Below are 23,797 nucleotides of genomic sequence, written 5' to 3'. Positions count from 1 at the left end.
AAACCTATTTATTTTGGATACCTTTTAGAATATGGTACAGACGATTTCATGGATAGAATTAAGATGCCTGGTCTTAGTTTCTCAGCTGCCAAGACCAATACTACACCACGGATTGGCTTAAATCAGGAATCAATTATCCGGGAGGTTGGAAGTCCCACACTGAGGGAATGGCCTGCTGGCTTCGTCCTGTAGTCTGCAGCCTCCCCGCTACGTGGAGATCTCCCCCTCCTAGGCCTACTTCCCTGGCTCCCGCTGACCCCCGGCTTCTACTTCCACATCAGATTTCCCTGGCGTAGAAAGGCTTCAGCCCGACCAGATCAAGGTCCACCCTCATTCCGTCTGGCCACACCTCAACAAACAACAACTACTTCCAGGGTCCTGTCGGATGATGGGTTCACACCCAAAGAGCAGCAGGTTGGGACCTGAACATATCTTTTGTAGAGGGGACACGATTCAATCCCTAAAAGGCCCCTCTCCACACTTGTACCCCTGAAATTAAAAACCAAAATACATACTCACAGGGACCTAAGAGATACCCACGACCCTGAGAGCTGCCAGCCAGCTGGAACTGTAATGAGTCATTTACCTGGGTCTGTTCCTTTCTTTCTCCAGACCTACAGGAAGGATCATTAGTACCTCGGAGTCACAGTTGAGAAAGTGGAGGCATGCAGGAGGAATATCACGTTCCTCCAGAATAAGAAACAAAGTGCTTTGTTCAAGATCACATGGATTTTGTGATGAGATTGTGAATTATTGATTATGTATGTTGATGTTTTATTTTCTTTCTTAATTTTTTAATTAATAAATAAATTTTAAAAAGGAAGTAAACAAATGGTATCTCCTCAAAATTAAACACTATTGTGCATCAAAGAACTTCATCAGGAAAGTAAAAGAGACTGTCTAAGCAATGGGAGACAATATTTGGAAACCACACAATTAGATCAGGGTTTAATATCCAGAATTATAAAGAGATTCTACAACTCAACAACAAAAAGACAAACAACCCAATTAAAAATGGGCAAAAGACATGGACAGATCCTTTCTCAAAGAGGAAAAACAAATGGCTAAAAGGCATATGAAAAGATGCTCAACTTCACTGGCTATTAGGGAAACGCAAATCAAAATTACGAGACATCATCTCATAGCCATTAATATGGCCATTATAAAAAAAAAAACAGAAAATGTTGCATACTTATCCACTATTGGTGGGAATGTAAAATGGTACAACTGCTCTGGAAGGCAGTTTGGTGTTCCTCAGGAAGCTAAGTATAGAATTGCCATAGGATAACAGCAATAGTTTTACTGGGTATCTGTTCAGAGGAACTGAAGACAAGGACACAGACATTTTCACATCAATGTTTATAGCAGCATTATTTATGATTGCCAAGAGATATATATAAAAAAAAGATGACATGGATTTACATCTACCCTCCATATTTTCCCACAGCATCTTTCCCATGGTGGTCCAGCCTAACCAGAAACGTATAGGAAAGAGGTTATGGGGGAAAATCATTCATCCTGGTCACAGTGCCAGCTGCCCACTCCTGGGGTTCTGCAGCGGGATGGGCTGATTATCTCAAGCTAAATGGGGACCCTTATGAAGCCTGAAGGGAGTCCGGCCACTGTTTTATTTCACTGAAACATTAATGTGGTGGGTCGAATGGAGGGCCTCCAAAAGATGGTGAAGTCTTAACCCCCAGCATCCCAAAGTGCGAACTTATTTAGAAATAGGGTCATGAAGATTGGAATGAGGCAAGTTTCAATGTTCACACCAGAATAAGGCAGACCCTCAATTCAATACAATGGATGTCCTTACACAAAGAAGAAATGTGGACATAGACAGAGGGGAGAATGTCAGGCATTGCCAGCAAGCCATTGCCAGAAGAAGGAAAAGGCAAAAGAATAGATTCTTCCTGCGATCCTGCGAAAAGCTTCGGCCTGTTAACATCTTCATGGGGTCTTCCAGCTTCCAGAAGTATGAGACAATATATTTCAGTAGTTTTAAGCCTCCTAGTTTGTGGTATATTGTTCTGTTAGCCCTAGGAAACGAAGACAAGAGCTGTTCTGCCTTGGTGCTGGGCCCAAAGCTTTGAGTGACCTCAGCTTAATTTATTTAAGCACAAATCTTATCTCTTAGCCCACGGGCAAAATCACAGGGTAGTCATGTGATTCCTTCTTTCTATTAGAGGAGGTGTAATGCCAGCTCATTTATTCATTCCACAAACTCTAGCAGAGCTCCCCACCAGTCAGGCCTGCACCAGGGGCCCTTGGGACATGGCTATCGGTGGGACCTGGGCCTGGGCCTGTGGAAGAGATGGTGAGAGGAGATGATGGTCTCCCCAAGAGGTGGTAAGAGGCCAGAGACTAGACAGATTCTGCTTGGGAGTGCTGGGAAGTCCTCAGAGGAGAATGTCCAAGGAGTTAGGTCTACAAGGCTGGGTGGGACCCACCAGAAGAAGAGGGAGAAAACTACTTCTGTGGTGGGATTGGCTTATGCAAAGACTCAGAGACACAGGGACATGGGGCCAGAAACCCATCAGCTGAACAACATGATATTGACAGTATGTAGGTCCAAATGGCCACTTGTAAGTGATTTGTTTTAGATTGTTTCATTTCCAATAAGTACAAACAACCAAAGAGAATTATCCAGTATCATTATTTCTCTTCTGTGGATTCCACTGACTGGATACCAAACAAGGCAAATTGTAATTATTCATTTCTTCATGGATTCATTTATGTAGTAACTATTTTCCACCAGCTGTGAGCCAGGACCATGCTGAACAGCTAAGGAGTTTAATGTGATTTACGGTTTTCTTAAGCATTATTTCACTCTTATTCCAACCACACTATGGAGGCAGGCCAGAAAATATTATTTTTGCCCCAGTGTAGAGTATTCATTGGGTGCCTCTCCAGTATCTATTCTTTCATCTTCCTATCAGTACTTGGAATTTCCTCCAGGTATTCAATCTTTTCATAAAACCCTAGTGCTTCAGGGATGGCTGGCCCTACCCCAGTACCACCAGAGGCCCTCTGTTTAGCTTAAGATAACCCACACATCCCATTGCAGGCTATAGGAAGGAGGGATTTGACACAGTGGGATCAATGAAAATTAGGGAATATTGCAGCTCTGGGATGTGACAGCTTGGCCAGGCTGAGCTACATTTCCTAGAGTCCCACTCCCTGTGTGTTTCTGGTTAGCGTGGGCCACAAAAAAGTTCTGGTGAGACATTCACAGGGGAGGATGAATCTTCAGCATTAAAAAAAATGCTCAAAAGGTCTAGCAAGTGCTTTTGTAGCTCATGAACATTGTTGCTTACCGGCTGGCTGACCTGCTTGGCTTGTAACTGCTTCCCATGGCCCCAGACATGGCTTTAGCTTCCCAGACCCCTCACCTGATATGCATGTAGTTTCTTAGTGAAGGGTGCCAGCTTTTCCTGCAAGACCCCTCTTCATCAAAGTTGGAGGCTGTGTGAGAACAGATGCTCACACTCCAGTCCATCCCTGTAGATTCCAGCTAGTTCTTGCACTTCACCACGTTATATCCATCTTCCCCTCTTCACCGCCTGCCTTGGCATTTCAAGTTCGGGAGCAGATGCAAAGACACAGCCTTAGGGAGGCCATTTAACTGGCTCTCATGGCTGCATGGGCCCAGTGCTGGAAAGGCAAGCCGTGGAGCCATGGGGCACCCTCAGGTGTAAATCCCAACACCGATCCTGCCACAGAACTTTGGAGCAAAGTTATTGCCACCTTCTATGGACAACTACTCTCCTTCTGAGAAACATTTTGGCCTGTCACTGGGCCTCAGTAGAAACCAAATGTGTAAGGTGGGCCACCAAGTGATCAGGGACCTGAGTTGCCCATCACGAACTGGGTATTGTCTGCCTCACCAAATTTGGGTGTGCATAGCAGCAAACAGTATTGAAAAAAAAATACCGACAACATATAACACATGCTAAATAAAATGCGTATTTATTTCTGTAGGATTGACATGACCTGGAAACAGTGAATGAAATGAAACCATTTGATTTTACTCCATCTTGTCTCTCTTCTGTGCTGCTGAAGCCTCCACATCCCTCCTCTGAAGATGCCTGGGCCAATTTTAGAATCTTCCATTCACTTTCAGTTCTTCAAAGTCCATGCAGTTTAAAACCCTAACTGCATGCCTGATGGGAATCTCCTCTCCTCTCACTTGCTCTTCTGGTGGCCTGGGCATGCCCAGAGAGCACCCCAAGACCAGCAGCCAGACAACCGGGGCAGGCTCAGGCAGGGGCAGCAGAGGGGGGAAGACCACCAAGTACCTCCCCCTGCCCTCCTGATCGGTTCCCTTCTGCCTCAGCTTACAAGACCATATATGGTAGGAGATTCAGAACAGCCCTGAGTCTAGCTGAAGAGAGGAGGATGGTGGAAACAGAGTCTCTGATGCAGATCTTTCAGCTCCAGGCAGGGTAAAAAGTATGGGGATGAGGGCCATGCCAGCCTTTTTGGACTGCACCATACTGGACAGTGCCTCAGGACCCAGCGAGCTCTGGAGCCAAAAGTACCCTGCAGATGTAGGATGGCTTTATCTGCAGCGACCCCCTCCCTCCCCAACAGTTTACACTCTCCCAGCCCCAAGCGGGGATCTGGTGAAGCTCCCACTACCCTCCCTCGCTCCCCCTCCTGTTCCATTCCTCACTGCTTCTTATCTCCACCCAGCCACCCAAACCTCAACTCTGGACTAGCCTAGCAGCCTCCCCTTGCCACTCCCACCTGGGGAATGGCACGGTTACAGAAAGATCACTCAGCCGGAGACCAAAACAGATGGAAATGCTCTGTCCCAGCCAGTATGAGGTTCTCCATCTCAGCAAGTTCAGCTCAACCTCAGTTGAAAATCCTCACCACCACCCTGGAGCTCAGTTCTCTGACCCTCACAGACTAGTCTCAGTTATGAAAAAGGTAGGGTTCAGCTTATTCAACAAGTATGCATTAGTTCAACATGGGGAAGCCTGAGGCTCATGGGAACCATCCTCCCTCTCCAGGTCCATTCACATCCCTCCTGGATACCAGGATTTCTAGATTTAGGAGCTTCGGGGATACAGCCCCACTAACTGGCCCCTTTCCCTCCCTGGACTTCTCCCTCTTATTGGACTTTAAAACACTTACCTGGTGATGATTATGAGCCAGGCCCTGCTCCAAGTCCATTTCAAATATTAATTCATTCAATCCCTAAATCAAGCCAGTGAGGTAGATGGTATTATCCCATTTAACAGGATGAAATGGAGATCCTGAGACTTTAATGCTTTCCCAGGGTCGCGGAGCTACCACCATCCTTGATGGATGGTGGCACCAAAATCTGGGAGAGTGAAGGTCCCAGAAGACTACACTGGGCTGTATGCCCATCTCTGGACCCTTTTTGCATCAGAGAGGAAAACATACCCATTGTGTTTAAGCCACATCTTCTCCAGGCATGCGTTACTGGTACCGGAACTGTTAGATAAGCCATACCTGTTAGCATCTCCTTTTTGTTACTCATGTCTCCTTTTCATTGCATATTTTGACTCCTCCACCACGATAACCTTGAGTTCCTGCCTCCCTGACATTGTGCAAACCTTAACTCTAAGTCCATTCCCCTTCCATTGTCTATTCTCACAGTCTTTTGCACAAAGACTCCTCCTCTCCTACAGCCCTAATTGCTGCCAAGTGTGGAGAGTCAGAGCCTCGTGTGGAACCCAGCAGATAGCGAGCCTACATATGGGTTTGTGGAGTCAAAACTTGAATTAATGCATAAGCGTTGAATAAATTGAACTCCATGTCTTTTCACAAGGGAATCTTTTCATTGTCTGGGCATGACCTTTCCTTCTCCAATATTGACCATGTTGGGCACTGATGGCCACTGGTGGGAAAACCAAACTCCCTGAGTTTTGCAAGCGTGATGCTTTGAAAACACATGATGAAGAGAAGAAAAAAAAAATTCATGTTCATGGGGTGGAGGTGATAAGGGGAGGATTTATATTCAGAAAGAAAAAAAAATCCTAATCATACTTAGAATTGATTCTAACCAAAGAAAAAAATACGGGACTGATGGAGGTGTTAGGTAGTATAATTTAGACAATCACATTTTTAAGGTAATCACCCAGGGATTGTTCTGGACAAAGTGTGGAGCTACCAGGGTGACTGCTTTGCAATAACTGAGGCTCGTAGTAGTCAAATATTCCCAACTACCAATTTCTCTTGGGACACAGATGTTTCATGGAGCTGAGTGGTTTTTAAGGTCAATATTCTTTTATGGACAGAAGTTCTGGCCCATATCTTCTGGGTCCCATGAGGAAGTCACTGAGCCTATCTGAGCCCCGCCTTCCTTCGTGTGAAATGAGGGAAGCTGGGTCTCCCTGCCCCATTTGGAAGCCTGCATCAAAGTAATGTCAAGTGTATAAATCTATACAAGAAAATCATTATTTGGGGAATAAGATACTGCTGGCGCAAGTCTTCTGGGTTTTTGTATTTCTGAACTATTTGGTTTTAGGGTTGTATGGTGGTTTGGAGCTGTATGCACCCCAAAGAAACATGCTCTGAAACTTAATCCATTCCTGTGGGTGTGAATCCATTGTGAGTAGGAAATTTTGATGAGGCTACTTCAGTTAAACTGTATGCCACCTCAATCAGGACAGTTACTGGGGTCCTTTATAAGAGAAAGAAATTCAGAAAGACAGAGAGAAAGCCAAGAAAGCAAGAAACTGAAAGTCAATGCAACCTGGAAGAAAAGAGAGAGGCCAGGAGTGGCTACCATGTACATTGACCTGCGGCAGAGGAGACCAGAACCAGGGATTGCCAGCAGCCAGCCCCAGAAGGCCAATCTTTGAGGAGAAACCATCCATTTGATGACGCCTAGAGTTGGACATTCTCCCTAGCCTCAAAACTGTGGGTTAATAAATTTCCATTGTTTAAGCTGAATTTTTGCAAGGTATTTTTGCCTGGGCAGTCAAGGAAACTAAAACAGGTTGCAATATAGTTTTGTAGTTTGTTTTTTATCCCCCAGCAAATATTGTTGCTTTCTGTGTATCTTATGATCCATTGCATAGTATTTATTTGAGCAGCCAAGGAAACTAAAACAGGTTGTAACTACAGTTGTGTAGTTTATCTTTTAATTCTGTGTATCTTATGCTACCTGTACATACTGGCCAACAGTGCCCAACAGTGGGGACAAATGTGCTAGGTTTTAGAAATTGCCATCCATTTGTCAGGCTGTCATTTGAAATTATATGAATAAGGTAATCTCATTTGAAGCTGTTAATTCTAATATTTGCTGTACCATCTATCACTTGAATTGCAAAAGTGAAGGATTATAGAGTTTAAAAAATGGTATTTTTTTTATTTGAAAGAATCAAGAAATTACCTATGATAATTAAGAGATTAAATGGCTAAAATAAGTTTTGATCTTTTCAAGCAATACGCAGATTCCAATAATTATGCAAAAATAACACTGAGTCTGCTAGAGGGAATAACTAGGGATATACCAAGAAAAATGGGACATATTTGGAAATGAAGATTAATGACATGGTACAAAGGAAGCCAAGGCACGTACCTGGACCCGTGCGATGTGCAGATACATGATACAGGCCACCAAGAAGCAGATGCAAAACACAAGTAGGACCAAGACGACTGTGCTCCTGGGAGGGGACAGGAAGAGACATGTTCAGTGCTGGAGGGGGTGGTGGGGGCTAGGGGTACCTGGGGCTCTCCAGGTGTGCCTGGGAATCAGCCCCTCCTCTTCTCCCACCCCACAGACCCCTTCCCAGGGAGAAACAGGGTGGCAATTAATCTTTCTGGACACGGACCTCTGGACTTGCCTGGGTGAGTGGCACCTTCCTCGCTTCTACTGCCCCCACCCCAGTTTTACCATCAATGCCTCACTGCTGAGCTCTCAGCTCAGCACTCAGGGATATGTGGTTTTTCTAGAGGCCCTTTTATTCTCCTGAAGGAAGGACTGGAGTTATCTGGATTCCACGTGTTAAATGCTGAGCACTGTCCTTTTGCTGTGTTTTGTTTGAAAGGGTTTTTCTAGAAATAGTTGCCACTGCCACATCTCCATGTGGGAGGATTCAGTCAGTCAGAGTCACATCTGTGGGGGCATCGGCGGGGAGTATGTTGGAGGGGTCACTCCAATGACATCCTCTCTCCTCGGAGGTATGAGGGGAGGGCTTCTATTTATTTTCTGTAAACTCGAAGAGATATCATCCCACTAGGCAGTTTTTATTTTCCTTAATAAGTAAAAAGGCATATCTGGAAGAAAAGTGAGAAGTAGAGATTTTCTGGTGTTTGGCTTGACGAAGAACAAAAACTGCCAGACTCATGTCTATGTATACAATGATTAAATATTAACCGGACTAAATTCCCTCCTTTTAAGAGGCACTTTTTTCATTCCAATGTTTCTGAAAAGAACAAGTACCTAAAAATCAAGGTGTCCATTTGGTGAACTGTTTCTTTTTTACCCAAAAAAGCTATGATTAGGTCAAGAGTGTATCTTGCATTGATGGAGAAGCTGTAAATATATGAAATCACAGAACTAAGTAAATACCAACTTGAAAGTGAAACGTGACCAGGCTGATACTATTTGCCATGAGGGCTTGTTAAACTCTTTATGTGAGTAAACTGTGACCTTGTGGTGTTATCAGTTGTCTTCCTAAAATGTGGGGATAACTGGCAATTCAGAGGAATACCTTGAGAGTCTGGACCTTGACTATAAGAAGAAAACACAATTTCCAACATCAGAAATGTAATTCCTGATAACCTTACATATGATTGATTACAATAGGAAAAGTACTCACTGTGGGATTATTAGAAGGTAGACGAGGCCGAATAAGGCAGCCAGAAGCAGGGAGAGGACCACGGCACAGCTGAAATATTCATCTTGGAGCTGGTGATACTATAAGGAAGGGAAATCACACCCTCAGTAGCTGTCAACTTCTAAAAGACATGCAGTCTTCACAAATGGCACCAAGGAAGTTTAAGAGACCATTACATTAACCAGAAAGGACCCTATGTTTGCCCAAACACAGAAAGGCATGGTCTCCGACGGACATCCCCACCTCCAACTGGCCCTGGGGGCTTGTGGCTGACACTCAAGGCCCAGAGTCACTGACCTTTTGTTCTCGTTCAGCGTGTTTGTACTTCAGGGTAAAGAAATTCAAGTCTGCCATCTCCAACTCTGTCTGGCGGGCTTCCAAGAGGCGGCTGATGTACCTGTTGACCCGAGAGCCTGGTGTGGTGTAGACAATGTTTGTAGAGAAAGACGAGCGGTTTCTGAGTTTTTCTGAGGCTGTTCTCAATGCCCTCCGCTGTAGCCACCGGGAAAATAAAGGAATAAAGGTCAAATTCTTCATCTATTCAAGGAAAGAATCTTTTGTTTCCCTGCAGCCTGTGTCCTCATCCCCTGCAGCAGTGCGGGATCTGGCCTGGGAATCTGGGATGCCAAATTTTGTCACCTTCCAGCAGGATAATTCTAAACAATTTATGGATCCATCCCATGTTTCCACTCTTGTAGACTGGAGATAAAAACAGCTGCCTGATAGAGTTGTGGTGAAGGTTTCAGGATTGCACACCTGTGCTGTGCTGAGAACAGGTGCCCAGCACAGAGCAGACACCTGCTCTCACATAAAAGCCCCTACCAAATGAAAAGAGCTGTCCTGTAGTTCTAAGAGCAGGGGATTCCAATCCCCAACTTTTACTGGAGTTGAACAAGCTGATACCCAGAAATGCCAATGGGTAAAGATAAAAAATGAAATAAAAATATACTGTAATATCAGTTTAAGTTTCATAACAATAAAAATTACCAAGGACAGAGGGGGACATTCATTATGAAGGGCTAGTATAATAATAAGACATAGCCATCCTAAATGTGTATTGCCCAAACAACAGGGTTATAAAATATATGAAGTAAAAATTGATGGGATGAACAATTGACAAATCCACAATTATAGCTGTAATTATTAAGGAAATTGAACAGCAGTGTAAAAACTTTCCCAAATGAAATTTCCAGGCCCAGATGGAAATGAGTCTTCACATGAGACTTCTACCATGTATTTAAATAATAAGCAGCAATTCTGTGCAGTCGTCACAAAAAAACAGAAGAGGACAAAACACTGTCCAACATACTTCATGAGGTCAGTATTATTTTGATACTAAAACCAGACAAAGCCAATAAAAGAAAGAAAATTACAGCAATATATAAATAGAAATATACATCATGCCCAAGTAAGGCTTATTCTAGCGATATAAGGCTGGTTCAGTATTCAAGCATCAAAGTTATTCAATATATTAACAGGTTAAAGAAGAAAAATAAATGATCATATCAATTGATGCAGAAAAAGCATTTGAGAAAATTCAGTACCCATTCATGGTGAAAGTTCTCAGAAAACTAGAAATGGATAGGGAACTCTCAGTTTGGTACACATACAAAAATCTATAGCTAACATCATGCTTTATGTGAAAAACTGAATGTTTTCCCCCTCTATGAGGAACAAGGCAAGGATTCTGCTTTCACCATTCCTACTCAGTATAGTGCTAGAAATCCAGAAAGAAAAGGAAATAAAAGGTATACAGATCAGAATGGAAGAAATAAAACTGCCCCTATTTGCAGATGGCATGATGATCTAAAGTGAAAACCCTAAGGAATAAACAAAACTCCTAGAACTTATAAGTGAGTTTAATAATGTCACAGGATACTAAAGAAATCTTAAAAAAAACCCCAGAAAATGTCATTTCCTTATACTAGATGAATACATGAAGACCAAATTAAAATGTAACACAATTTACAATTGCTCAACAACAACAAAAAGAAATATTTAGGTGTAGGTCTAACAATATATGTACCAGACGTGTATGTTGAAAATTACACCAGGCTGATGAAAGAAATCAGAGAAAGTTAAAATAAATGGAAAGTCATACAGTATTCATGGATCAGAAGACTTAGTATAGTAAATATGTCAATTTCCCATACAGTGATATACACTTACGTATATATCACATTATGTATATATATGTAATATATTATATATATATATATATATATATATATATATATAATAGGCTTAATGCAATTCCTATCAAAATTCCAATAGGATTTCTTGTAACTTGATAAACTTATTTTAAAAAGCATATGGGAAGGCAAAAGGTATATCTAAAAAAAAGTGAAATAAGAATAAAAAGGGAGAAATAACTCTGATTTTAAGACATTAACCAGATATCTTCATCAAAACTGGATGATGTTAGCAGGGGGACAGACATATAGGCCTATGGAACAAAATACAGAGCCAAGAAATAGCCCCACACAAGCATTGTCCAGTGACTTTTGACAACAGTGCAAAATCAGTCAATAGAGGAAAGACAGTCTTTTCAACAACTGGTGCAGGAGAAATTGAATATCCATAAACAAAGAAATCAATCTTGACCTAAACCTTCTTTAAAAATTCAAAATACGTCACAGATTTAAATATAAAACTATAAACCTATTAGGAGAAAACTACATGAAACTCTGGACTTAAGTCTAAGTAGAAAATTCTTAGACATGACACCAAACTCACAATTTATAAAAGAAAAAAATTCAATGAACTATATTTTATCAAAATTAAAAAGGTCTGCTCTGCCAAAGACCTCGTTAAAGAGGACAGAAAGATAAGTTACTGATTGGGAGACAATATTTGCAAGCCTCATATCTGACAAATGAATTGCATCTAGAATATATAAAGAAATCTCAAAACTCAACAGTGAAATAATCAAATAATTCAATTAGAAAGCAGACAAAAGAGAGAGGGAACATTTTGCCAAACAGGAAGAGAACATATGGTTGGAAAATTAGCACATGAAAAAATGTTCAGTATCATTAGCCATCCATAAAATGCAAACTAAAATAATAATGGGATATCCCTTTACACTTATTAGAATAGCTAATATAAAAAAAAATAGGAACAAGACCAAATGTCAATGAGGATGTAAAACAAATAGGCCATTCATTCTTTGCTGATAGAAATGTAAAATGGTACAGCCACTCTGCAGCACAGTTTGGCATTTCTTAAAAATCTAAACATGACCCATGGATCACGTTCCTGGGCATTTCTCCCAGAAACTGAAAATGTATGTCCACACTAAATCTGTAAATGAATGTTTATGACCGCTTTATTTGTAATAGTCAAAAATTGGAAACAACCAATATGTTTTTCAATAAATTAGTGGGTAAGCAAACTAGGGTCCCTCTATGCCAGGGGATTCTACTTAGCAATGACAAAGGATTCACTTCATTCATTCAAAGGAATGAGCTGTTGACACACACACAACCACCTGGATGGGTCTCAAGGGTATAAAGACAACCTCATAAGGTAACATACTGTATGACTCTATTTATAGAACATTCTCAAAAGGACAAAATTAAAGAGACTGAGAACAGATGAGTGGCAGGTAGGAAGTAGGGCAGGTGAAGGGGTGGGAGATAAGTGTGAGTACAAAGGAGTTGCAGGAAGGAGAGCTTTGTGGGTGCACCAGCTCTGTACCTTAACTGCGGTGGTGGGTACAAGAATCCAGGCATATGATAAAATGACAGTGAACTATACACAGACTTTATAGTAATGTCATTTTCCTAGTTTTGATATTGTATTGTAGTTGCATAAAAAGTCACCATTGGGGCAGACTGGAAAAAGGGGTTAAAGACCTGTGATCATGTTGATTGATTTCATTTGTATAAAGTGCAGTTTACATGTGGGCAACTTACTGTCTGTCAATGTTCTCTCAATAAAACCATTTTTAAAACCTAAATAATATTTAAATCATAATATTTATTTAAATAAATTAATATTTAAATCATAATCTCTGCTGGGGAATAGTTAATATTTTGTAGGGCAGCCTTCCAGGCTTTTCCATAAGTGCAATCCTACAAGCATGCACTTTTCCGGTCACAGAAAACAACCCGACATGGTGAATCAGCACTTCCAATTCCAAAGGCATTTTTACCCTCTATCAAAGACCCGGAAAAGAAGTACAGCAAAGAACTGCAAGCAAGTGGAAAGCTACTGTATTAGTTTAATTTCTGTGAGAATGTAATATATCAGAAATGGATAGGCTTTCAAAAAGAGAATTTTTACATTACAAGTTTAGAATTCCAAAGCCATAAAAATGTCCAAACTAAGGCAGAGAAAGACACCTTGAATCAAGGAAAGGCCTATGTCTGTCACATGGGAAGGCATGTGGCTGTCATCTGCTGGTCCTTGTTTCTGGTTCTGTAGCTTCCAGCTTCTGATGCCAGTGGTTTTCTCCTAAGCATCTGGGGCCCTTCACTTAGCCCCTCCAGGACACAACTCTGGATCCAGCTTGCTTTAGCATTTCATGAGAAGTATGTGGTAACATCTACTGGGCTCTGCATCTCCAAACATCCGTGCCTAAGTGTCTGCTCTGTCAGCACTCTAGCATTTCCAAATGTCTGCATCTCTGTCTGCTCTGGTCCTTGTTTAGATTCTACCAGCATTCTCAGTTCCTGACCTTTTCTGGGACTTCTGCATTTCCCAACGTCTGTGTTTTTGTAGGCTCTGAAGCAACTGTTCTCCAAGCATCTATGTTAGCTCTGAATAGCTACATAGCTAACATCTATGTTAGCTCTGAGTTCTTTCCCTTTCCATGAGCTCTTTTAAAAACTCTAGTAAGCTAATTAAGACCTATTTTGAATAGGTGGGGTCACATCCTCATCTAATCAAACAGCCACACCTACAGTTGAGTGGGTCAATCTCCATGGAAGCAATCTAATCAAAGTTTCCACTTTATAGTATTGAATCAGTATTAAAGGGCATGGCTTTTCTGGAGTACACAACACTTTCAACACATCACAGCTGCCTTCAAACTCATTTTTAACATGTCTTTGGACATCTGTGAATCCTCTCTTTCCCCTCTGGACCTATCACACTTGTAAGCATTCATGAAACTTCTAGTCTTCCTCCCCTGCTGGGTGAGGTGTCCAGCCTGAAGGCCAGGGCTGTCAGGTACTCCTGTGTCTGAGGCGAAGGCAGGAGAGGCTTGTGTTTAGCCACTATGAGAAAGCAGCTCCTAGGCTGTTTAGCTGCCTGCAGAGGCACTTGGATGGGCAGAAGGCTTTTGCAAGGAAAGGCCACGACCATGTTGCAGGGCAGGGTGGCAGAACGAGGGGCAGGGTTGGCAAGGGGGCTCTGCTCCCTTATGTAATCCTTAAGAACATCAGCTGCAGAAACCTGTTCTTCGGAACCAGTGTGCACTCACTAACTCTCTTGGAACACTTCAAATGGCTAAACAATGACTTCTTCATTGGGACCAAATGTTCACTGTGATTGCCTCTTCATGGTGGGATTATGACATTTTCCCCTTTAATGCTTTCTTTTACTTTGCTCCAACACACATTTATTTTCTTGAAAAATTAAACAGGATTAAGGTTCAAAGAAGACTTCTTGCCTGCTCCAAAGCAGAATTCAGCTCACTGAGCGTCTTCCTTGTTCCACTGAAGGGAAGAACAAAGGCTTAAGGGCAAGAGCTCAGAATCGGGCTGCCAGGGTAGGTTGAGATTCTGGCTCAGCCCCCTTCCAGCTGTGCCGAGGAAGTTACCTCACCTCTCTGTGCACTGATTTCTCATTTGTAAAACGGGAATGTGTGTGGCTGCCTCATAGGGTTCTCATGTGGATTAGATATGCTAATATTTGTAAAGAGCTGGGGCAATGCCTGGCACAGGGTACCACCCTGCCCCCCTACCCTGCTCCAGCTATTATCTTGCTGCAGCAGGTAGATTAGAGATGTGCTTGCCAGCCTCCAAAAGTTTCCACTCCAGCTTGGCGACCCTGGGCAGTTCAGGTGGCCCCTCTGAATGTCAATCTCCATTCAGGAAGTGCAGAGTTCATGGGAGAGTCAAAATAGAGCTTTCAGACGAAAAGAAGTGAGTTTTATTTTGCCTAAAACTTAATTTTCTGTAACACACAATCTAACTTAACCTATCTAGCCAGTTCAGTTAAACAACCTAAACACACAGAGCCTAGAACTGGGAATGAAGTCTTGCAATTCTGCATAGTTTAATGTAATACCCAGATACATTCCAAAGTATGTTGGGCAGAGGTTTTGCAATTATATATAGCTTAACATATTACCTGGATACATTCCAGACTATGTTGAGCAGATAATTTAAAAGCACTGGAAAATTTCCTTGAGGGACTGGAGAAAAAATATGGAATTACTAAACTTTCCCACCTTCGAAATCTCTGATAGTGTCTTAAACCCTAGGGACTCACAGTTAATAGGCCAAGCCCTTGATCTTGATGCTTCTTATGAAACATGGAGACGCTAAGCCCACCTATAACTATGCTTAAGAGTTACTTCCAGAGAACCTCTTTTGTTGCACAGACATGGCCTCTCTCTCTCTCTCTAAACCTAACTCTGCAAGTAAAACCATTACCCTTGCCCTACATGGGACATGATGCCAAGGGGTACAAGTCTCCCTGGCAAGGTGGGGCATGACTCCCTGGGATGAGCCTGGCCCTGGCACCATGGGATCAACAATGCCTGCCTGACCAAAAGGGGGGAAAGAAATGCAACAAAAAAAGGTATCAGTGGCTAACAGATTTCAAATATATTTTGAAAGACTATTCTGGAGGCTATTCTTATGCAAACCTCAGCTAGATATTTCTAATTGCCATGGTATGCCAAGTCCCAATCAACAGTCTTCCTGTAAATACTAAAGAATATCCAGGACTCAACCTGAGACTCTATGAAAGTTTCACTCAGTTTATTTTTCAGAAATCTCAGTTTATTTTTCAGATGGTTTCTAGGCCAGATAAGCCCTGAAACCCAGAGTTACCAGTCCTCCAACAGCATCAACCAGTTGCCTCCTCCTACCCCATAATGCCAACATCCCTTTCCAACATGAAGAAGTTCGAATGGTCATTGCCCTAATATCCTAATATCCCTAGAGTGGGGGAAGGATCAAATGAGGAGTTGTATCAGAGAAGAAGGATTTAACAAATGAGTATGACTACTGAATCATTACACTGACAGTTCTGTTTAGTCTCCAGTGTCTTAGAGCAGCTGGAAAGAAATACCTGAAATTGTGGAACTGTAACTCATACTGTACTTTTAAATTCATTCTATAACTACTTATTAAAATGTACTTTGAAATTTATAGTTTTGTATATATATTTCACAATAAAAAATGTTAAGAAAAAAATGCTTACAAGTGGCACTTACATATAAAATAAAACAAAATAAAAAACAGAGAGGCTTTGGACACTGTCTGGCACACAGTATGTGAACAGTCATATCCACACCTGTTGGAAGTGTGGGTTGGGGAGACCGAGAGAAGCTTGATGAGTGGTGCTGGGTGTGTGTCCCCTTCCTTCTGCCCTCTAGTTCTCAGGCTCATCTTGTGTTCTGTTTTGTTTGAGCTATTTTAGTCTCCTTTCATATCTGGAATATCTTTCCTTTGAGCCTGAATCGTTATCCAGCAGTTTTTAAAGTGTGGTCTCTAGCCTGCAGCATCAGCACCTTACCTGGGAGTTTTCTAGAAACATAAGTTCTCAGGCCCCACCCTGACTCACCCAACTCAGAAGTTGGAACCCAGCCGTCTGCACTTCCACATGCCCCGCGGGGAAACACTGATGCCCACTCAAGTTTGAGAAGCACTGCCTTCTACTTTCACTTTTAAAAATACCACATAGGTTTAATCTACCAAAACTGGACTTGTAGAAGGAAACTCAGGGGTTGATTATACCTGCCACTGAGAAAGCAGGAGGATCTCTATCCACAAGGGTGCTATATGCCTCCCAGCATCCATGTCCAAGAGTCTTTCTCCTTAGTTATGGACCCCTAGCTTTCAGAGGCACTGTTCTCAGCCCCAAACACAGCATTTCTCTCCATTCTTTTGCAGCTGACTGTGGACATGCCAATGAGCTCTGGCCAATACACATCATTCAGCTATTTGGGAATATAAGGAAGCATCCTCAATAGGATGCGTATTTCCCCTGTTATTCCTCCTTTCAGCAGATTGGAAGGTGGGTGCAATGATTGGAGCCCCAGCATTTATCTTGGGCTAGGAGGGGATATATTAGCAACCAAGCCAAAACATCAACAGAAGGGGACTATACACAATGACTGTGAAATCCAGTAGGCCTGAGCTGTACTTTCTCTGGGTTTACTTTGTGCATGAGAATATTAACCTCCTCTTTTATTTACATCACCATGACTGGAAACTTTCTTTATACACCACTAATTCTACTCCAGACTAGTATGACTCCTGAGAACACACAAGTCTAGGGTGGCATTTTGGTTGCCATGCCTGGTCAGTTTCTCCATTTGCAACTTGCCCTCTTTACCTGTCATGGGATAAAAACAAGAGGTGATGGACTGGGAACCAGTTCCAGAAGCATGGAGTGTAGGCTGTGGCCTAAAGTGCACTTAGAACTGGGTTTGGGACACCTCACTGCTTGCTCCCTATTACAGGAGAGCAGCCAGAGAACAGAAACATTTCCCTGAGTTCTTTGGTGCAAGTTGGTGGGTCTTGGTTTTCCCTTCCTCATGTACCACCTGGGGAAGGCTGTGCCCTGAGAGGTAAGTCAGTAACCTTTGCCCCCACATGGGTCTGCTCTCCTCTGGGTTAACACCCCGAAACACCTCCTCACTGACATCACTCTCCAAAGGTCTGACTCTTGGCATTCTGAAGAGAAATCCTCAGGGCTTGGTAAGACCCCAGCTGGTTAATATCATGCTTGCAAATAACTTTCTAGGAAGGACACATCCATCACAAGCACTGGCTTGGTTTTCTCCACCCTTCTCCCCAAAGAAGCCATTGTTTAAATATTTTTCAGATGCCACTCAAAAACGGGCAGGGTAAGAGCAAGCCTTGCAGAGCTGTGGCTAAAAGCAGGCAGCCATGCTTGCCCATATCCCAAGGGTCATCCCAAGCAGGCTTTGATACCAGAGAATCTGGCCACAGGAAATCATGACAAAGAGTGCCTCCCTTATTCTCTCACAGAGTTTGTATAGGAGACTAGAATCATTTTTTCCTTATATGACTGGAAGAATCCACTGGCAGTGTCATCTGGACTTGGACTTTTCTCTGTGGAAAAGTTTTTAATGATGGATTCCATTTCTTCATAGATAAAGAAGCACTCAGAGTTTCCACTTTTTCCTATGTCTTTTTGAATTGTCAAAACATTTTGAAACATTGTCCAAATCTAAATTGCTAAATGTATCACTGTAAAGCTGTCTATAAAAGCCTTTATTATCTATAATGCCTTTAGGATCTATAGTGATGGTCTTTTTTTCATCCAGGGCAGGAGGGTATGTGCTGAATTTTAACAGCTGACTGTCTCCAGGGTGACCCATTCTGGCTACAGAATGGGTCAGCAGAAGGCCTGAGCCCAAAGACTAACAAAGAGGAGGAGGCAGGGAGGGAAGAGGGATCAGTCTCGGTCCAGCCTGAGGGGTAGACATTGTCAGGTGGGAAATTTCAGGCTCTAGGGGAAAGCTCTAACCCATGAGGAACAAGACATCCTTTCTGATGCCTGAGATAAATGCAGGAGCCACTTTTGGAGTCTGGCTCAGTCTGAATGTCTGCTCTGACAAGCATCTGTTCTGATGCTAACACAGATTAGGCCCCAGGTGAGCAGAGAGTGGTGGGTCCTGCTCTGTGCATCTGCTTGAGGATGGGTGTTTCTCTGGAAAACAAGCCTACGGTGGAGACTGCTCCCTGGTGGGACCCAAGGGGGACTGACAGACAAAGAAATTCTTCAGGTCCTGGGGGTGGTGAGAGACACAGACTCTGCTCAGGAAGAGGGCTTATGGAGAGCACTCCTCGGTCAGGGAAGCTGTACTGGCTTGAAGTGTTATGTACCCCAGAAAAGCCATGCTCTTTTAATCCAATCTTGTGCGTTCAGATTTATTGTGGGCGGGACCTTTTGATTAGGTTGTTTCCATGGAGATGTGACTTTGCCCATTAAAGGTGGGTCCTAATTAATTTACTGGAGTCCTTAAAAGAGCTCATGGAGAGAAAGAGCTCAGCGCCAACACAGAGAGCAGAGAGATTAGACCAAGACACAGACGTTTAGAGATTCTAAGCTAAGAGATGAAACCCAGAGTCCGCCAAAGAGAAGCTAAGGACCCACAGTCACTCAGAAGAAAGCATCTATAGAGAGAACCAGGAACTGAAAGAACCATTTGAAACCAAAAGCCAGGAGAGAAGGACTGTGTATGTGACCATGAGCCTTCACAAGTGACAAAGAAACCCCGGACACCACTGGCCTTTTTTCAGAGTCAAGGTATCTTTCTCTGGATGCCTTAATTTGGACATTTTCATGGCCTTAGGACTGTGAATTTTTAACCTAATAAATCTCCTCTGAAAAAGCCAGCCTATTTCTAGTATATTGCATTCCAGCAGCTTTAGCAAACTGAATCAGGGCCTGATGGACACACGATCCAAGGCCCATTCCACCCCCAGTCTCACAGGCCCTTGGCCCCTCTCTCTTCACAGTGGGGGTCTCCCCGACTTTACTTCAGGAAGCTACTTCCCTAGCCAAGCCTCTTGGGTACTGTCCCCTCCAGGATGGGTGCCTCCGGTATATGCCATCCTACCCTCTCCTTCTCCAGCCATCACAGTCTCATGATGCTGTCTCAAACAAAAAGTCATTAACAAATAGATATTCATGGCTCTAGTGACAGAGAAGGGAGAGAAATGATGCTCCTTTTAGTGAATGAAAGGTACAGACATTTCTAACAAGATACTGAGAGCAACTCATGGGAACTAGGATAAAAAGTAATGTAAAAAAATATTAAAATGTGAAAGAAATACCTAAGGATCCATCCAAAACATTTACCTTATTATCAGGTCAAGTGAGAAAAACCACCAGATTGATCACCTTAATTCATGCTGAAAAGTATTTTATAAAATTCAACATCCAACTCCCACTTTGAACAAAACACAAACCCTCACTAACACAGGGCTCCCTTTTTGAAATTAAGTCATACGTTATTATTTCTAACCTAAAGTATCACACTTAATTGTTTTAACTTATTAAAGCTATTTGTTTTTAATTTAGCAAGCTGGAAGCCAAATTAATGTCCTCCCTTGTTACTATCATTTAATAGAGTAGAAATTAGGAAGTAAAATCATCACTATTCGAAATAGATACTTGTGTACATCAAGAAAACTCAAGAGAATTAAGTACAAATGAAGTTAAAAGTGATGACAGTAAGTTTTAATAAGGGTAGACCAGATATAAGGTGAAATATGATCTTCATTAACATTCAAGTAGAAATAATGCAAATTATAATTTAAAAAACTTAAAATAACAAGACCTGAAACAGAGGAGATACAGAAGACCCAGCCCCTGTTGTGTTGGCAATATCTCTTAAAGGTGCTATGACCTCGTGTTGGTTAAGGTTGAGGTAGCAGGCATACTACTGCAGGAGTAAGCAAGGCTTCTTAGAGAACAAATTAAAATACACCCATCATTTAACCCAGCAATTTCACTAACAGAAATTACCCAAGCCTATATTTGGTAAAGTTCACAAGGTACATATGGAAAGGGCTACTGGCAGCACCACTGGTGATTCGGACAAAAATCTAGAAATGACACCTCAATCCACAATCGATTGGCTAAACAGATTATTGTGTCTACAGTGGAAAGCCATGCAGCCATTTACAAATGACTCAGATTTGAATACGGTGGTATGGAACTAGCTACAAGATCTATTATTGAGTAAAAAGACAAGATGAAGAACAGAATGACAAATTATTTTTACCTGCACTAATCTTCCGGTATATACATGAACTACTTTGGAAAGGAAATAAAACTGGTAAACAGCTTAGGGGATTAGATTTTTGTGTCGTGCATATTTTACTTTTAATAAATATTTTGAGGTAAGTATGAAGAGATGTACAAAAGCAGCATTTTAAATAAAAGAACTGGTAAAAAGCTCCTGGTTATACACTTTTAAAGTGACAAAGGTACATAGGATATTAAGAAATTAAAATAGAGAAAGTATTATCACACTGCCTGGGTTCCAAGGTCTCTTACCTTCTGTAGGGATCTGACTGGCTCCAATTTGGAGACATGTATTAAAATCTCTAACCAGATATGTTTCCACTAATCCACATAGCATCTTGTTTTAAGAAATGATCATAGATGTGAAGGAATTTTCATGACAAAATGCTATGAATTATTTACTTTGACTTAAAAAAATGAAGAAATAACCTAAATATCAACAGAGGTTGATTTAAATAAAAAAGTCTATCCTTAGGCTGGAATACTATGCAACAATTTAAAAGTAATAATTTGAGGAACATTTAATACTATAAGGAAATGTTCATGATATATCAATAAGTGAAAAAAAGAAAAGCATGCAAACTACCTGCCTATCAACCAATCGATTTTAGTTAAAACTAATTATACATACCCATACACTTAAAAAAGTGGAAGGAGTAAATGCTGATAGTAATTTTTTGGAGGGTGATAGGATTATAAATGAGTGCTTTTCATTTTCTTTGCTCATTTTTTGTATTTTTCCCATACTTCCATGATAAGGTACTTTATAATCAGAAAAAAGAATTGAAAAAGAAATAGAACAAGTGTGAACACATTTGGGGGAGGGTTTAGGGTCTCTATATAGGGCCCGCCCTGAAGGTTTTAACAAGGTCAGTCGTTAGAATTTCTCCTGCAGCTCAGTGTGCACGAATGAATGAGACCACATCACCATCAAGTGCACCATAATTTGCGGAGCCCTGCTGGTCCCGGCACGTTACTTAACACTGCCACCTAGTGGCCACATTTCCAGCACTTCTGGTCTCCCGTTGCATTATTAGACACATACCCCAGAATCCGGAAAGCCTGGAAGACATTGGAAGGTGGGTGGGAAGGTGGTTCCAAGCTGACTGAGAACTAACTGTGTAGATCACCCACCTAGATCTCTGCAATTGTTTTTTCACAAACCCACTTCCCGCAACTCCATCACGGAGATTCCATTTGATTAAATGCTATGCTGTGAGGGTTTGGAGCTGTGTCTACCCCAGAAAAGATCATATTCTTAAAGCTAATCCATCTTAACTTAAATTGACATGTGACCCACCTCATTCGGGGTAGGTCTTAATCCTCTTACTGGAGTTCTTTATATGAGGATAAGAGATAGAAGACACAGAAAAAACAGCCCCAGAGAAGCTTATAGAGAAAAGCCAGGAAGCCGAGAGACAAGGACACACAAGAAGCTCAGAGAGGAAGCCACTGAAGCCAGAAGCTGGAAGCAAACCCCGGGAGAAAAGGGAGAGACCAGCAGATGTCGCCATGTGCCTGGCCATGGGGGAGAGGAGCTGAGGCTCACCAGGAGTCAGGCTTCAGGGAGAAGGTACTGTCCCAATGCCTTGATCTGGACATTTTCACAGTCTCAGAACTGTAAACTTGTAAGCTAATAAATCACCATTGTAAAAGCCAACCCATTTCTGGTATACTGCATTTTGTCAGCTTTAGCAAACTACAACACTGCAGTATGCTAGACAGGACTTAGGTCTGGTGACACAAACAAGTAGAAGATACGCCCACTCCCACCAAAAAAAAAAAAAATCAAATTAAGGGAGACATTGAGAGAGATGGGCATGTAAATAAAAACTTTATATATATAAACTTTCCTAATAAAATAGAACGCAGGCTCCGGGAACATCTCAAAGGGCAAGGCAAGCTGCAGGCAGGATGGCAGGTCAAGGCTTCACCCTATCAGGAGGTTGAAGGTGGCCCCAAGACAGGACATTTCTGGTTGCTCCTCCCTGAATGCAAAAGCTGGAAGGTGGCCCTGCCTCTCCTCATTGAAATCGGGGATGGCTTCCAATGACCACTACAGGTGTCTCTCTCCAAGGCCACCCATCAGGCCACCATGCTGTCTTAAACCCTCTTGGACTTGATTATATTACTTGCAAAGTAGCAGCAAGGGGCCCAGATGGAGACAAATGGGAGCAGTCAGAGAAACCAAGGGGCTCCAGGCTCCCCAATTTGGGCTCCCACCCAGATCTGCAGTTACCCTCCTCTCTCCAAACAGGAGGCCTTCACCCTAAGAAATTACCTGGGCTTTGCAAGAGGCTTCCCAAGGGGTAAGGAGGCTGAAGTTAGCTCCTACAGGTAGGGCACCATAGAGCATAAGGGATGGGACAATGAAACTGGGACCTAGGCTGAGGGCCCAAAAGACATGACGCTTCAGCCAAGTCTGGGAGAAGGAGGAGCTACTAATCATGTGGGCAGGAGAAAAACTGTTTTGGTTTGCCAGGCTGCTGTGACAAATATCAACAGGAACTTATTGCCTCCTGGTTTTGGAGGACAAAAGTCTAAAATAAAGGTCTTGAGAGGCTACACTTCCCTGTCCAGAGTCTCTAGCCTTCTGATACTGCCTTATTGCAATTCTTGGGGTTCCTTGCATCACTGTCCCTGGCACACGGATTCTCCTTTTGCCTTCTCCTCCTGCTAAGTCTGTGTCTCTGTCTGTATTTCCTCTCCTTATAAGGTCACTTTGGCCTCATTCAAATGGGATCTTCAAAGATCCTATTTACCACTGGGTCCACACCTTAACTAATAATAATACATTCCAAAGTCCTATTTTGAGATGGGTTCACACCCACAAGAGGGTGGCTTAGGACTTGAACTTGTCTTTATGGGGGATATGCATCAACCCCTAACAAAGACCATGTCCAGACAGAGAGCTTGTGTAAACATAGGGGCTGCGAAGCAGTGCAACTGGTAGGGGACACAGCTGATAGCACTGAACATCTGGAATGAAGGGCACAAGGTGACAGGGT

At 42.4% G+C, this 23,797-nt stretch overlaps 1 protein-coding gene across 3 annotated transcripts in view; it reads right to left on the bottom strand.

Annotated features, from left to right (window-relative positions):
* Window positions 1-23,797, bottom strand: part of ADCY1 (adenylate cyclase 1) — a 215,517-nt gene that overhangs the window by 51,739 nt on the left and 139,981 nt on the right. For all 3 annotated transcript variants that reach the window (XR_013158577.1, XM_077118667.1, XM_077118671.1), the window contains exons 9-11: window positions 9,120-9,314; window positions 8,805-8,902; window positions 7,562-7,646 (exon numbers count right to left, since the gene is read on the bottom strand). Coding sequence is in view for 2 of the 3 variants with exons in the window: in XM_077118667.1 (XP_076974782.1) it covers window positions 7,562-7,646; window positions 8,805-8,902; window positions 9,120-9,314 (378 nt within the window). In the remaining variant the exon portion in view is untranslated. The remainder of the gene's footprint in view (window positions 1-7,561; window positions 7,647-8,804; window positions 8,903-9,119; window positions 9,315-23,797) is intronic.

Source organism: Tamandua tetradactyla, chromosome 1 (assembly GCF_023851605.1).
Source record: "Tamandua tetradactyla isolate mTamTet1 chromosome 1, mTamTet1.pri, whole genome shotgun sequence".
NCBI classification, from domain to species: Eukaryota; Metazoa; Chordata; class Mammalia; order Pilosa; family Myrmecophagidae; genus Tamandua; species Tamandua tetradactyla.
Note: the sequence above shows the minus strand (reverse complement) of the source record. Positions and strands in the feature narration are given on the sequence as shown.